This window comes from Schistocerca piceifrons, chromosome 1, assembly GCF_021461385.2.
Source record: "Schistocerca piceifrons isolate TAMUIC-IGC-003096 chromosome 1, iqSchPice1.1, whole genome shotgun sequence".
In the NCBI taxonomy this organism is placed as follows: Eukaryota; Metazoa; Arthropoda; class Insecta; order Orthoptera; family Acrididae; genus Schistocerca; species Schistocerca piceifrons.
The window spans coordinates 649602774-649618532 of NC_060138.1; the positions used below are offsets into that span (position 1 = coordinate 649602774).

The 15759-nt window shown below is 44.8% G+C and overlaps 1 protein-coding gene across 1 annotated transcript in view; it reads left to right on the top strand.

Moving 5' to 3' along the window:
* LOC124760964 (cadherin-89D) overlaps positions 1-15759 on the top strand; it is a 192138-nt gene that overhangs the window by 52933 nt on the left and 123446 nt on the right. The window contains exon 7 of the mRNA XM_047249109.1: positions 9982-10362. Within this exon, the coding sequence (XP_047105065.1) occupies positions 9982-10362 (381 nt within the window). The remainder of the gene's footprint in view (positions 1-9981; positions 10363-15759) is intronic.

Here is a 15759-nt window from a genome sequence, read left to right on the forward strand (position 1 = left end):
TTACATCATGCCGATGGTTGTGTCCGAATGGTGGTGAGCGACTGCTCGGAACATACACCGCTCCCTGGATGGAATCCGGCGGGGGCAGAAGTGTGCTCTTGGGAATATTCACCTGGACTTTAATTTGATCTGTGGCTGTTATCCAAGACACCATGACGGAGTGGAGTACGTGAGAATTTTTTAAGGGCCAGCTACATCCCCTCAAGCCTGTTGCCTTCCACGACAGCAGGATAAGTGTCTGTTTCACAAGACCTCAATTAACTCAGTGGAGCTGCAACCTGTCCCCATACTCCCATGTTCCGCTATGACGAAAGACGGCAGTTTGTGCAGGGGACGGCCAGATTATCTTGAGCTGTATCTTTAACTGACATACAGCCACCTGTCTTCTCACCACTGGTCACAACGTTACAAAGAAACATCAGTTGAACATTCAGTAATTAGATTCACTATCAGTTATTAAGATTCATTATAAGGTTATTGTGATAACTTCCTGTTATCATCATATGTAACCGTGGTATAGCCTTACTGACATTTCCTTACTCGTCCTTCACTTTTCTCATTTATATGAGAAATATACAAATAAAATACGGCTTGAGGCACACGGTTGTACTGAAATATGTATTGCAGTACTTAACTCGACAACTCTCACAACTGCGAAGACGATAAATCAAGCAGAATCCATAGGAAGACATACGTGACACAGAACAGCAACATGTAAATAGTAGCATAGGTCAAATATCGCACTAAGTGACGTTAGTCAAAGTAATCAGTAGGTGCTTGTTGACATGTGGTGCAAGTCATTTTCATATGTAAACAAAAGAGCTTGGAGAAACTTTGAGTACTACGGAGGGATGAACTGTGAATACGGTGTGTAAAGTACGTTCTATTATTTTGTGACATATTCAGATTAGAAATAAGCCACCTATAAATGTTAAAGGTTATGGATTCTTAAAAATAATCCTTAATTATTCGAGCTCAATAATTAGTTTCGGCCAAAACAAGTAGCGTCGGCATGGTTCCTTTGAATGGGCACTGTCGACTTCCTTCCCCATCCTTCTGTGATCCGATGGGACCGATGAGCTCGCTGTTTGGTCCCCTCTCCCAAATCAACCAAGCAACCGAGTAGCCATCTTCAGACCAACTATGATAGGCATTGCTGTGTCTAATCGCCGAGCCAGTGGGAGACTCACTATCATCAATAAATTACGTACTTGTGCTTCACAGCATTCACAGCCCAACCTTTTTTGCACATGTGGACATGTGATAGTGTTGCGAGCTTTTTGCTCTTTGCATTGTTTTGACAGTGCGTGGCGGGTATTCGTTTCCATGTGAGTACAGATGTTATTAATTCAGATTGCACATCTGTACCTGTAATGTCTTGATAATACCCCACACAGTGTTCTGGTATATTCCTTGGCATCGAAATTCTCAATTAACCACTTGCTCGTCGAGGTACCAACTGACACATCACCCACTGTATGCAATACTCTGACAAATGTTTTCTAGTTGTTTCTCTGTCGTAGGTCATACTATCCTTCGTCTTCCCGTGTTTAAGGACTACGTGACGTATTGAGGTGTTGTTCTGCTTGAAATGAGTGTCTTTCGGATGTACTGAGTGTGTATTGCAGTACTCTTCCTTAGACTTGCTTCATAGTTTATGGTTTGGTATATCATCCAGTCACACGCCTGATACCAGCAGACTTATCGCTTTCATGACAAGATTGGTTATGCCCTTTCCGATATATTTTAATACTTACTGTTTAGTAGGAATTCGTTACGGTATATTACATCAGATTCATAGTTTGGTTCATTAAAAATATTTTATTAAATAAGTGGCTCCTACTGACTATGTGATTGATAGATTGCATTGACATAACTTTATATCCTTGTTTTATGGACATGATGATACAGACAGTTGTGAGGTTGACTTCCAGTAAGTGGTTTATTTTTTACTAGTATATCACAACACAGAATTACATATTTTACCTTCAGTTTGTACTCATCAGTATATGACTATAATTGTTTTACTCCAAGTGATTCACGGACATTGACATCAGCATTAAACTCTGATTATCTACGCATAACATGCAATATTGACTTCCGTTTAGTAGGTTCTCTACTACGATTACATGGCACATGTAGTTTGTTCCCTAGTTTATACTAATACAGTGTGCAACTGTTCTCTTAAATCCTTAATTTATCTTTAACTTTCATGTTACTCCCCGTTTAGTTTGGAATTGTTATATGTAACTACATATTACTGCTAATCAGACTTGCACTGCCCACCTTTTTTACGTATTTCATACAGTCACAATTGTTGCCTGTACACAGGGATCTGCAGATGGCATAATATATGGTCAAACTGATTGATCAATGAATAAGAATTTGGAAATTTAGATGACTGAAAGGTCTTTTCATTGGCATTCTGCCAATCTTACATCTGTTTTCGAGACAGTTCGCTGTTTCAGTTGAAAGCGTCACTGTACATGTGCAGATGTAATTAACTGAAAGAAAATCTCATTTCAAAGACAAATCTCTTTAACGGTAAAATTTCCAGGACATCTACTTTGCTTTTCTCAAATAGAATCTTCAGGTCTCCATAATGAGGTTGCAAAAGTGCTGAATATCTCGACCATCTTATGTGCGTGGTAGACCATTTTTCGATTATGAAACAAAATAAGTCACAATTATGAGGCAACCTCACTACGAAAATTTTTGGAATTGCTTGTGTCTGTCCGTATGCGACAATTTGTACCAGATAAAAATTATATTATGTCTTCAGCGTGGCAAAAATAAACAGCACCGAAAATTTGTTCGCTTTTGATCTATACTATCAAGTCGATACTGCGCAGCAGCATGCTATTTAAATGCGGCACGTTCGCAGTTTTCCCCCCCTCCCCCTCCTCACGCTCAGACAGCGTGGCGTGGCGGTGGGGCAAATGTGTTAGCCAGGCTGAGTGCTACGACTCTCGGTCCTGGGCACGGCACGCTAACCAAATTCTTGACCACCCCTGGTCTAGACTGAGCCTCAGCATTTCCCTTTGCAGATTTTCTAGTGTTCTTACTACGTCCAAACTCCTGCAATTCCGTGCTCCAACTCAAATAACTTTACTCCTTCATTGGTTATTCCATCTTTTTCTCATTATCACCTGCCCCTTGGCAGTTTTCTCCAATAGATCCGAATGTGGAACTAATCCAAAATCTTTTGCCAACGGAGAAGTCATCATAACCCTTTTTTCAGTTACAGGCCACATGTCCTGTGGATACACCTTATTTGTATTTAATGCAGTGGTGTGCATTGCATTCTGCATCCTCATGCCATTGATCACTGGTGATTCTTCCGTCTTTTAGGGGCAATTTCTCAACCCATGGGCAAGAGCGATACCTGAACCCCTATGACAGAGCTTCTAATGCTGGAAGTCTTCAGTCACCATTCGTGATGATTTTTACTAGCTGTTGCTAGGTTCGAACCCGGAACCAAGGACGTTTTAATTACTAGTGAAAGATACCACCCTTATCCCATGGGTTCAACATGCCATACACTGGAATGAGATTTTCAGTCTGCAGCGGTGTGTGCGCTGATATGAAACTTCGTGACAGATTTAAACTGTGTGCCGGACCGAGACTCGAACTCGAGATCTTTGCCTTTCGCGGGAAAGTGCTCTACCAACTGAGCTACCCAAGCAAGACTCACGCCCCGTCCTCACAGCACTCCTGCGCAGGAGAGCTTCTGTAAAGTTTGGAAGGTAGGAGACGAGGTACTGGCGGAATTAAAGCTGTGAGGACGGGGCGTGAGTCGTGCTTGGGTAGCTCAGTTGGTAGAGCACTTGCCCGCGAAAGGCAAAGGTCTCGAGTTCAAGTCTCGGTTCGGCACATGTTTTAATCTGGCCAGGAAGTTTCATGCCATACACTATTCGCCGCCTTATCATCTGCCACGATCCATTAAAGACCTTTATTAGTCCATCTGCCTGTTAAATAATTCACCATCCTCATTTTAACTTTCATTCCAGACCATAGGTACATCTCCCACTCCAGTCCATACCCTGATGCAGTGGATTGTATTCCCGTCTCTCACGGTGATTCCAACGTGTATGTCTCTATTACCTCGCTGAGTGACACGCGTTACTCAAAAGTCTATACATCTGTGCTACAAATCGAAATTGATAACTGTAAACTCAAAAGTTTCTGTACTAAAAGTCTGTATGTTTCTGCCTAAAGTCAAAATCTGATAAACTTCCGTTTCCAGACAGTTTGTGATATTAGTTTTAAAAACGTCGATTAATTTACCAAAAGCACTCCAAGCGATTTTTATTTTCAGTTGTCCCAAATACAAAAACTCAGCTTCATTGGTAAGTTCTACTATATTTTCTCAATAATTTTTTGGAAGACGTAGTTATCTTTGGCTGTTAAAGCAGTGACGTTTTAAAAACGTTTTATGTGATTGGAAACACCAGCCCAGAAGAAATAGTTTTCTAATACGAACATTTTACACTCCTGGAAATTGAAATAAGAACACCGTGAATTCATTGTCCCAGGAAGGGGAAACTTTATTGACACATTCCTGGGGTCAGATACATCACATGATCACACTGACAGAACCACAGGCACATAGACACAGGCAACAGAGCATGCACAATGTCGGCACTAGTACAGTGTATATCCACCTTTCGCAGCAATGCAGGCTGCTATTCTCCCATGGAGACGATCGTAGAGATGCTGGATGTAGTCCTGTGGAACGGCTTGCCATGCCATTTCCACCTGGCGCCTCAGTTGGACCAGCGTTCGTGCTGGACGTGCAGACCGCGTGAGACGACGCTTCATCCAGTCCCAAACATGCTCAATGGGGGACAGATCCGGAGATCTTGCTGGCCAGGGTAGTTGACTTACACCTTCTAGAGCACGTTGGGTGGCACGGGATACATGCGGACGTGCATTGTCCTGTTGGAACAGCAAGTTCCCTTGCCGGTCTAGGAATGGTAGAACGATGGGTTCGATGACGGTTTGGATGTACCGTGCACTATTCAGTGTCCCCTCGTCGATCACCAGTGGTGTACGGCCAGTGTAGGAGATCGCTCCCCACACCATGATGCCGGGTGTTGGCCCTGTGTGCCTCGGTCGTATGCAGTCCTGATTGTGGCGCTCACCTGCACGGCGCCAAACACGCATACGACCATCATTGGCACCAAGGCAGAAGCGACTCTCATCGCTGAAGACGACACGTCTCCATTCGTCCCTCCATTCACGCCTGTCGCGACACCACTGGAGGCGGGCTGCACGATGTTGGGGCGTGAGCGGAAGACGGTCTAACGGTGTGCGGGACCGTAGCCCAGCTTCATGGAGACGGTTGCGAATGGTCCTCGCCGATACCCCAGGAGCAACAGTGTCTCTAATTTGCTGGGAAGTGGCGGTGCGGTCCCCTACGGCACTGCGTAGGATCCTACGGTCTTGGCGTGCATCCGTGCGTCGCTGCGGTCCGGTCCTAGGTCGACGGGCACGTGCACCTTCCGCCGACCACTGGCGACAACATCGATGTACTGTGGAGACCTCACGCCCCACGTGTTGAACAATTCGGCGGTACGTCCACCCGGCCTCCCGCATGCCCACTATACGCCCTCGCTCAAAGTCCGTCAACTGCACATACGGTTCACGTCCACGCTGTCGCGGCATGCTACCAGTGTTAAAGACTGCGATGGAGCTCCGTATGCCACGGCAAACTGGCTGACACTGACGGCGGCGGTGCACAAATGCTGCGCAGCTAGCGCCATTCGACGGCCAACACCGCGGTTCCTGGTGTGTCCGCTGTGCCGTGCGTGTGATCATTGCTTGTACAGCCCTCTCGCAGTGTCCGGAGCAAGTATGGTGGGTCTGACACACCGGTGTCAATGTGTTCTTTTTTCCATTTCCAGGAGTGTATATTACTTTGGTCTGATTATAATTTATTTTAAAGCTTCTTCTAGTAAGTTCCTACTATCGTTGTGTTTATCTCCATCAAATTCAAACAGTACAGTACAGTGGCACCAACAAAACGCTGCTTGTCTGTTTCTAAAGAAGGAGAGAAATTCTGCCCCGAAGGTCAGTAGTACAAGAATTTATGGTTGTGAAAAATAAATTATTTAAAAATGAATAAATAAAGATTCGAGTACATAGGCTTCAGCGTTGAGCTTATGACAGCAAATGCAAAACATTTAACTTGCGGCAATGAGAACATAAATGCGAAAGATAATCCTTGGGAAGGCACCACATTTCCAGTCGAGCCGAATATGAACCTTTGATTTTACAGAACTTCGTTCGCAAAGTAATTAGCGAAACTCGTATATACGCTACACTTTTGAGAAAGAAAGAAAAGCATCACGCCTGTCTGTTTCAATAGAATAGGAAAGGATTTTTGCTACTGAATAACTGAATGTAGTAGAAGCTACACTTAAATGTTTAATGGTCGCTTGACTTGCCAGCTACTAAGTTTCTTTTTAGTCACGGAAGTAAGGGACCTGCGGTCGGCAGAGTTATTGCCGTGTCCCATATTTGCATCATAGTCTCACTTTAGTGGTGCGTCAACATCACACGTTCCGTCGTTCACAGTTATTTGACACATCCGCGTGCTGTTATGACGATGTTTATGGAGTGGGACCTTATGAGCCAAACTGGTCTCTGAAATTTCGTTTGTGTCAAGGACCACGAGACACAGCATAAAGATTATATTTTAGAATCCAGGGTTGAGGAAAACTGAAGCGAGACTGGTTTTGTCAAGGACTTAAAGAACACGTATAACAGGGATATTGCGTTGTCTTAGCTTTCGAGAACTACAAAGTCTGCAGATCGACGCATGTCTCCTAAGACAGTGAGGCAGTTTCTTCAGGCTGGAACAGGTGTTTTCGTTCTGAAAGCTGGGTGATAGTAAAACACACATGAACAGCGGTTTTCTTTCCGTTATGAAGTTAATCGGAAAGACGCCCAACTTTCGTACACACGGCAGACACGGCAGCCGAAAAGCCGAATAAGTTGCGGATTCGGTGAAGATGCAACAGCACACGTCTTTGTATTTCTCCCAAAAACATTACCAACATAAATATTACAACTAAAACAAAAAGTAATAGAGTAAAGTTAAGGAGGGCGACTAACATTTGCACGTGAATCGTGCGAAAGGTGGTAACTATAAGACATCTGACTTTCTGATTCATCACAGTTCTTGAGTTCTAGCTTGCTAGACGTACCAAGTCTCTTATGCAAGCTCAGCTTTATATGAGATTCGCCCAGAACTGTTCATGAAATTAGGTAATACAGACAGTACAGATGTTTACTAATTATTAATAAAACAAAAAGAACAAACAAGCCATTTATGTTTACGGTACTTCCACAAAATACAGCGTTTTCACCTCCTGAAAATGAATGTTTATATTTTAATAGGGTGTTTATATTTTAATAGGACATTTTATAAGCTCCAGATGTTGGTAACGAAATGTGGTTTGCTGTTTATTAGTCAAACTATTGCTTTCAATATGTAATCTTCGAAGTTTACATCTCTCTTAGTTGTCAGCGAAATGCAGAAAGTTTTTCACTATTTAGTAGTCTTCTGGGTAGAAAATATTGTGCACAGTTCCTTCGGCACAAATGTACTGTTCCCATAATTCCAGAAAGTTATCGAATTCCAGAGATGTAAAATCAAAATCGAGCGTATTTTACTGGTGAAGGACGTAATTATGACGAAATATCTGATGTAGAAAGTAGCTGTAGAAGACTAATTTACAATGTTCAAATTTATAAGAAGTTACTGATGAGTTCATAACAACAGCGTACTTTAAATAGGAATGTTCTCACAGACTAGAGAATTCTACTAAGAATTGCCACTGTCGGCAATGTACTTCATGCCACAGGTTGACATTTTGTGCTTTGCACGTTTTTTACTGGAAAGAAATAATTTACTTAAATAGCTGGAACTCGTTCGATGATTTTATCGTTTGATGCCACACGATGCATGTCCAACTGCAAGCGTACTGCATCAGGGCACTCGACCCTATGCCCCTACAATCATCTGACAGTACTGCTTTATAGCAAAATAGAGGACATCCTACATTCACCAGACATAACGATTTATCTACGATGGGACCTTAAAAGTAAGTTACACGTGATTATGGTTGGGAAAGTAACCCTTGTTGCATGCTGCGCTGAACTTCAAGGTGACAGAAATACATTGCACAATTTTTCAACACAGATATCTCGTCTCTGTAAATAACGGTATGAACCTTCTATTACTCGTTTAGTTTCTCGACGAAAAAATCCGTTCCTTGGTCACGGAGCCATTGGAGAACCACTGTGTGAACGTCCTCATTATTGGAAAATCTGTTCCTTCGCCTCCCTCAAATGTTTTCCAACTTGCCGAAAAGATGGAAATTTCATTGTGGAAGATGTGAGATGTACTGTGGATCAGCATCACTCAAATATGTGACGCTTTGGTCAAATTGTTTGCAGCATCTCACTATAGCTGGGCGTGACACTGCATTTGGTGTATATATCGCCAGAATTTCACGGCGGGTCTGTGTGCAATTTAAACGTTTCTCCCATAGGAATCATACTGTCCCTCGTACTTTAACTTTGGAGGACGTTTGGAGTCACCACGCCACCGCACTCACACGCTCGTACCTCAGCAGAACTCCGAAGATGTACTCTCTTCTGACGATGTGTCACTCTTGTTGCGCAATGGTCTTAGCGTCGGACGGCACGTGTAACTTGCTTTGTGAAGTGCCTTGGTAGTAAAAGCAGGGAACCAGCTACGCGCCAGTGTATCATCATAAACCATCGATTTTCACTGCTTATGTCGTAAATAGTAACTGTTGGATGGAGCAGTAAAATGTTTGGCCCACGCCACTGCATGGATTTATCCCTCAAATTCCTTTTTCCGGAAACTGCTTTCCATCTACATGTGGGTTAAGCGAAATGCTTAGATTATTTGCACATTTCATCTAATCGTACCTGAAGATGTTTTCCCAAACGAGTAGTAGCACAAATAAATCAGTCTACTGGGAAATATCGAGAATTTTATGACTTCTTACCCAGACAGCCACGGTCATTAACAATAAATACTCGAAGATGGATAATTGTACAGCTGATTGATGTTACGAAGGTGGTTCTGTGTTCTCTGGGGTACGTACTTTGCGTTCGCAATTTGGTCATTGTTTCTACTTTCAGTTCCCAAACTAGAAACTCTTTTAATGCATCTGTACTGAGGCAGCACTAACGTGTGAAATGGAGGAAAATTTCTGGAATACAGCGCCAGTTATTTCTAGTCAGTTTAGCCACATAAAAGAAGGGTGGCTCCGTTAACTCCCATACTATGGATGTAAAGCTCGTCGTTCGAACCTAGAATCTTTATCCGTCACTTACCACTTCTTTTGCCTCTGGAAATATTTGATAATTTGAAATATTCTGGTTTGCACAGTGGCTTGAGTAAGTCAGTTCTAAGATTGGAGAAAAGCAAGGGAATACCACGTCCAATAGGATCACACTTAGTAACGTACTGTGTTGTTCAACCAAGTTTCGAGTTGATGAAAGTTGCAAGGTACGAGGATTCCTTCTCACAGTTATGGTAAAGTTAACACGAATAAAACCGCAGATAGCTGTTACGGCGATGATTTATTGACGACCAGTTTCGCAGTGTTAATGCAGCATTGCCGGTGGTTAGCAGTGTCACATAGATTAGCAAACGGAGACACAGAATGTAGCCAAACCAGTCGTGAGTAAATCATCACTTAACATCTGTTTGCGATTTTAATCAAGTTCAGTTTATCGCGAATTTTAACAGCTGTGGCTGGCCACATTATAAAGCTGTAAGTTTCTCAAAATGGTTCAGTTTATGACCTCGTCCGTCATACAAAAATTCTACTAACATTGCTGCGAGGGTCTGTTTACGATAAGGTGATTGGTGCTCGTGAGGAGTTGCGGCTGGGGAGACAGTACTGAGTGGGTCGTGCCGGCGCGTGATTGCAGGGCGCGCGCATCCACCAGGAGCTGCGCTTCTCGCCGCCGATCCAGGCGTACGATCAGGACGCGTCGCTGAACGCGCCGCTGCGCTACGACATCGTGTCGGGCAACGAGCAGCGGCTGTTCCTGCTGGACGCGCAGAACGGCTCGCTGTTCCTGGAGCGCGAGCTGGACCGCGAGCGCCACAGCGGCGTGCTCGTGCTGCAGCTGCAGGCCTCGCAGGCCGACCGGCCGCTGCGCGTCGCGCACGCGCGCGCCGAGGTCTCCCTGCTCGACCTCAACGACAACCTGCCCGAGTTCGAGGTCGACGCCTACAATATCAGCATCGTCGAGAACCTGCCAAACGGCTTCAGCGTGCTGCAGGTCGCCGCCACCGACAGGGACCAGGTCAGTCACCTCCCGAAACCAGCCACCTGGTTACATTCGCCAGTTCGGACACGTGGTGACGCACGTGTCTCTAGAAATCTGCCCGATGAGATCCACACCTTTTTGAAACTCAGTAATTATCCACCATTGTACAGTTGTTGATAATTCTTCCGGGTTATATGGCCGTGGTCCATGGAATTCTTCTATTCCTAACATTTCGTCCAATACTACGTTGGACATCCTCAGAGGCATGGCTAGTCCTGCTGAGTCCTGCGAACTGACTCGGCAGGACTTAGCAGGACCAGCCATACCTCTGAGGATGTCCAACGTAGTATTGGACGAAACGTTAGGAATAGAAGAATTCCATGGACCACGGCCATATAACCCGGAAGAATTATCAGTCAGTCGGCAGGACTCAGCAGGACCAGCCATACCTCTGAGGATGTCCAACGTAGTATTGGACGAAACGTTAGGAATAGAGGAATTCCATGGACCACGGCCATATAACCCGGAAGAATTATCAGTCAGTCTGCAGGACTCAAGCAGGACCAGCCATACCTCTGATGATGTCCAACGTAGTATTGGACGAAACGTTAGGAATAGAAAAATTCCATGGACCACGGCCATATAACCCGGAAGAATTATCAACAACAGTACCATCCGGTCGTGAAAGCCGTCATTGTATATCTACCATTGTGACACAAAAGTTCGAAATACCTGTCAAAGGTGCCCATAATCTTCCTTTGTAATGGTGCGAAAGCGTGGCGTCCGGCGACGTCACTGTCATCATCGGCAACACTTCAAACAGGAAGGCGTAGACACATGCTAGAAAACGGCCAGACCTCAGATGTTCCTGTGAGGGCGAAGGTGGGTTAATGACGTCACATTGGCACCAAATCTACATCTACATTTACATACATACTCCGTAATCCAGCATACGGTGCGTGGTGGAGGGTACCTCATACCACAACTAGCATCTTATCTCCCTGTTCCACTCCCAAACAGAACGAGGGAAAAATGACTGCCTATACGCCTCTGTACGAGCCCTAATCTCTCTTATCTTTGTGGTCTTTCCGCGAAATATAAGTTGGCGGCAGTAAAACTGTACTGCAGTCAGCCTCAAATGCTGGTTCTCTAAATTTCCTCAGTAGCGATTCACGAAAAGAACGCCTCCTTTCCTCCAGAGACTCCCACCCGAGTTCCTGAAGCATTTCCGTAACACTCGCTTGATGATCAAACCTACCACTAACAAATCTAGCAGCCCGCTCTGAATTGCTTCTATGTCCTCCCTCAATCCGACCTGATATGGATCCCAGACGCTCGAGCAGTACCCAAAAATAGGGCGTATTAGTGTTTTATAAGCGGTCTCCTTTACAGATGAACCACATCTTCCCAAAATTCTACCAATGAACCGAAGACGACTATCCGCCTTCCCCACAACTGCCATTACATGCTTGTCCCACTTCATATCGCTCTGCAATGTTACGCCCAAATATTTACTCGACGTGACTGTGTCAAGCGCTACACTACTAACGGAGTACTCAAACATTAGGGGATTCTTTTTCCTATTCATCTGCATTAATTTACATTTACCTATATTTAGAGTTATCTGCCATTCTTTACACCAATCACAACTCCTGTCCAAGTCATCTTGTATCCTCCTACAGTCACTCAACGACGACACCTCCCCGTACACCACAGCATCATCAGCAAACAGCCGCACATTGCTATCCACCCTATCCAAAAGATCATTTATGTAGATAGAAAACAACAGCGGACCTACCACAGTTGCCTGGGGCACTCCAGATGATACCCTCACCTCCGATGAACACTCACCATCGAGGACAACGTTCTGGGTTCTATTAGTTAAGAAGTCTTCGAGCCACTCACATATTTGGGAACCAATCCCATATGCTCGTACCTTAGTTAGGAGTCTGCAGTGGGGCACCGAGTCAAACGCTTTCCGGAAGTCAAGGAATATGGCATCCGTCTGATACCCTTCATCCATGGTTCGCAAAATATCATGCGAAAAAAGGGCGAGTTGCGTTTCGCAGGAGCGATGCTTTCTAAAGGCGTACTGATGCATGGACAGCAACTTCTCTGTCTCAAGGAAATTCATTATATTCGAACTGAGAATATGTTCGAGAATCCTGCAACAAACCGATGTTAAAGATATTGATCCTTAATTTTGAGGATCCGTCCTTCTACCCTTCTTATATACAGGCGTCACCTGAGCTTTTTCACAGTCGCTCGGGGCTTTACGTTGGGCAAGAGATTCGCGATAAATGCAAGCTAAGTAAGGAGCCAATGCAGTAGAGTACTCTCTGTAAAACCGAATTTGAATCCCATCAGGAGCTGGCGATTTATTCATTTTCAACCAATTCAGCTGCTTCACAACCTCAGGGACCATAATTATGCCCAATGACGCCGAAGACGTGTCACAAGACTGAATCGTCACACCTTCTCTTACTCAAGTTTCACCCCTTCCTTTTTCGTCTGTGCGATGGAGGTCACAACAGCGGTTCCCAGTGTTGAAATCAATCTAATGGGTGGACGAGAAAAGCATTTCAGGCACACTGCCGCTCATAATCGACGCGGAAAGGCGTCTAGAGGTGGCACAAAAGGCGTCAACGAAACCACCCCTTCCCTTGCGGCGTTGTTTTCCTCACATTTCGCAGTCGAAAACGACAGTTTGTAGTGTGATGAGGAACAGGACGATTTTCGACACTGCTGACACTCAATCCGAAAACATCATGGGGTTGCAGTCACGTTTAACGTGATCTAACCGCTTTGGAGTTTAGCGCAAGCGAAATGTTTCATCTGGTATGCAATGAGCAACCACTAGGGAATGTCCAAAACCATTCGACGAAATCTGAACTTGATCCGAGGCAGCAAAGGGCGTATACGTTTTTGCAGTCTCCTGTGGTATGACCACCTGGGAAGGAAGGAGCAACGTTGATGGATGGATGAATGAAACGGAAAAGGATCCCTCTAAGGACTCCCGCTATGGCGAAATCCTGATGCCAAAGGCGCACCTTTGTTGAGCACTTTAAAGATGTACCTGTACAGAGACTTCGACACCCATTCAGCTGAGTGGCGCTCCACTACTGCTCTAGTATCTGCTTGCAGGCGTGTGGAATCTAAGGAGTGTTTTCCTGCTAGAGGAAAGCTGTAGGTACCTCTGAGCCAAATTTCAGTAGGACGCAATTTAAAAAAAACGAATTGACCCTTTAATTTTTTTGCGCAACTTATATAATGGTTGTTTGGCAAATATACGAGGCCCAGGGACACACACACACTTAACCAGATCCACAAGTTTCGAGGATATACTTATCTCTTAGGGCGCGCACCGTCCAATAACACTAAACAACGCCCTCCACAAGTTTCAGAACATGCTCCCACAGGAAAAGAAACTTAAACTAGTGCAATCACTCGTCCTGGTGATCCCTAATTCTTGAGGTGTAATCCAGCACAGCACGAACAGTGAGAAGTAGAAAATGAATGATTGAGTATATTAGATCTGCAACATTCGTCTGCATTGCCGTGTCACTGCCTCATACTCCTGTTTCGACTGGGGCTGTCAGACACTTTACATCACTACCGTACCCTATGCGTATTCCATCGACTCCTCAGTGTACGAGCACCCCACTACGTGCCATCTCATCATAATCGAAACACAAGACCTCGCTTATCTGCTCTTAGTGTCCTAACTATGCCCATTCGAAACACAAAAGCATTCACAAACTCCTTCTCTGTTGATGATACCCGTTTTGGGAATAAGCTACCCCGCACTCCACACACTTTCCACTGCCACGTCACATTTAAGAAAAAACTGCAGCAGACGCTTTTGTAAACCTTGTAACTTTTCGCCAGGTAAATTAACCGGCACGGCCAGTTTTGCTCTATCAAAAAGTGCAGGAAATGGTCGCACCTTCTGCCAGTCATGCCCTCGTATTTTCCCCCGTCTTCATTACTTTTCTATTATGTTATGTTATGTTATGTTACGTTAACCGGGGACCTAGAAACGACGGAGAGGCTCCGTCTCCGCCGCAGCCGCAGTGGTCCGCAACCTCACTTCACCTCCGCCGCCCCACACCGAACCCAGGGTTACTGTGTGGTTCGGCCCATGGTGCACCCACCAGGGAACGTCTCACAGCAGACGAAGTAACCCTATGTTTGCGTGGTAGAGTAAATGGTGATGCACGCGTACGTAGAGAACTTGTTTGCGCAGCAATCGCCGACATGGTGTAGCTGAGGCGGAATGAGGGGAACCAGGCCGTATTTGCAGAGGCAGATGGAAAACCGCCTAAAAACCGTCCACAGACTGGCGGACTCACAGGACCTCGACATAAATCCGCCTGGCGGATTCGTGCCGGGGACCGGGGCTCCCTCCCGGCCGGAAAGCCGTGCGTTAGACCGCACGGCCAACCGGGCGGGCTACTTTTCTATTAATTCCTCTTTCTCTACTTCTCGACCTCTCTCTCTATTTCTTGCACGCTTTCTCTCATGTCCACTGCTACCAGCGTTCACAGTTTAAGCGTACCTACCTACAGTTCGTCCTCGCTGTTTTACGTTTCATATTCGAACATTAACTGTGTTTATTTCTGATATTTCTGTTGTTGTTTACAGTTTTTATGTCCCTGTTATTTTCAAGTGTCGAATTTTACATTAGCTGCAAGGCCTTTTGTAACACACTCGACGTAACAAATTTAATGCAAATAATGTAACCAGGCGGTTAAATGTAAGACAGGGCCTGATAGCTCTCAACTAACCCGCTCATCCTCTTCCCCTTCTGAGGGTATTTTGATGTTATTTATCGGTGACTGAGAAAGAAACTTTGCGTATTGATTGTTTATTGTCGGCTTGCAACTAAAATAAATATGCTACGACTTAGAAATTGGCTACAAATTCAAGAATGACGGTTAATCACATGTCCACTGACTGCCACACACTGTGTGGTCGAGCGATTCTAGGCGCTTCAGTCTGCAACCGCGTGACCTCTACGGTCGCAGGTTCGAAACCAGCCTCGGGCATGAATGTGTGTGATGTCCTTAGGTTAGTTAGGTTTAAGTAGTTCTAAGTTCTAGGGGACTGATGACCTCAGATGCTAAGTCCCATAGTGCTCAGAGCTATTTGAACGATTTGAACTGCCACACTCTGCCCTCTTTTATCAGAAGCAGCCTATATTGAAGCGGTGGGTCTAGTCGTCTTTGTTACTGCTTCAACTAAGGTATACGTTGCAAAAAATCTCTTAGCCCAATTTATATTTTCCATTTTGTTAATTTAAGCCAAAGACAGTTTTCTGTGTGGTTCATTGCACCGTTAAATAAATGGGAGATCATCATAGTCTGTATGTTTCGCATGAAAAGAAGCCACGTTTCTGATATGTTGTTTGAAGTGGGTTGAAAGGAGGGTAGA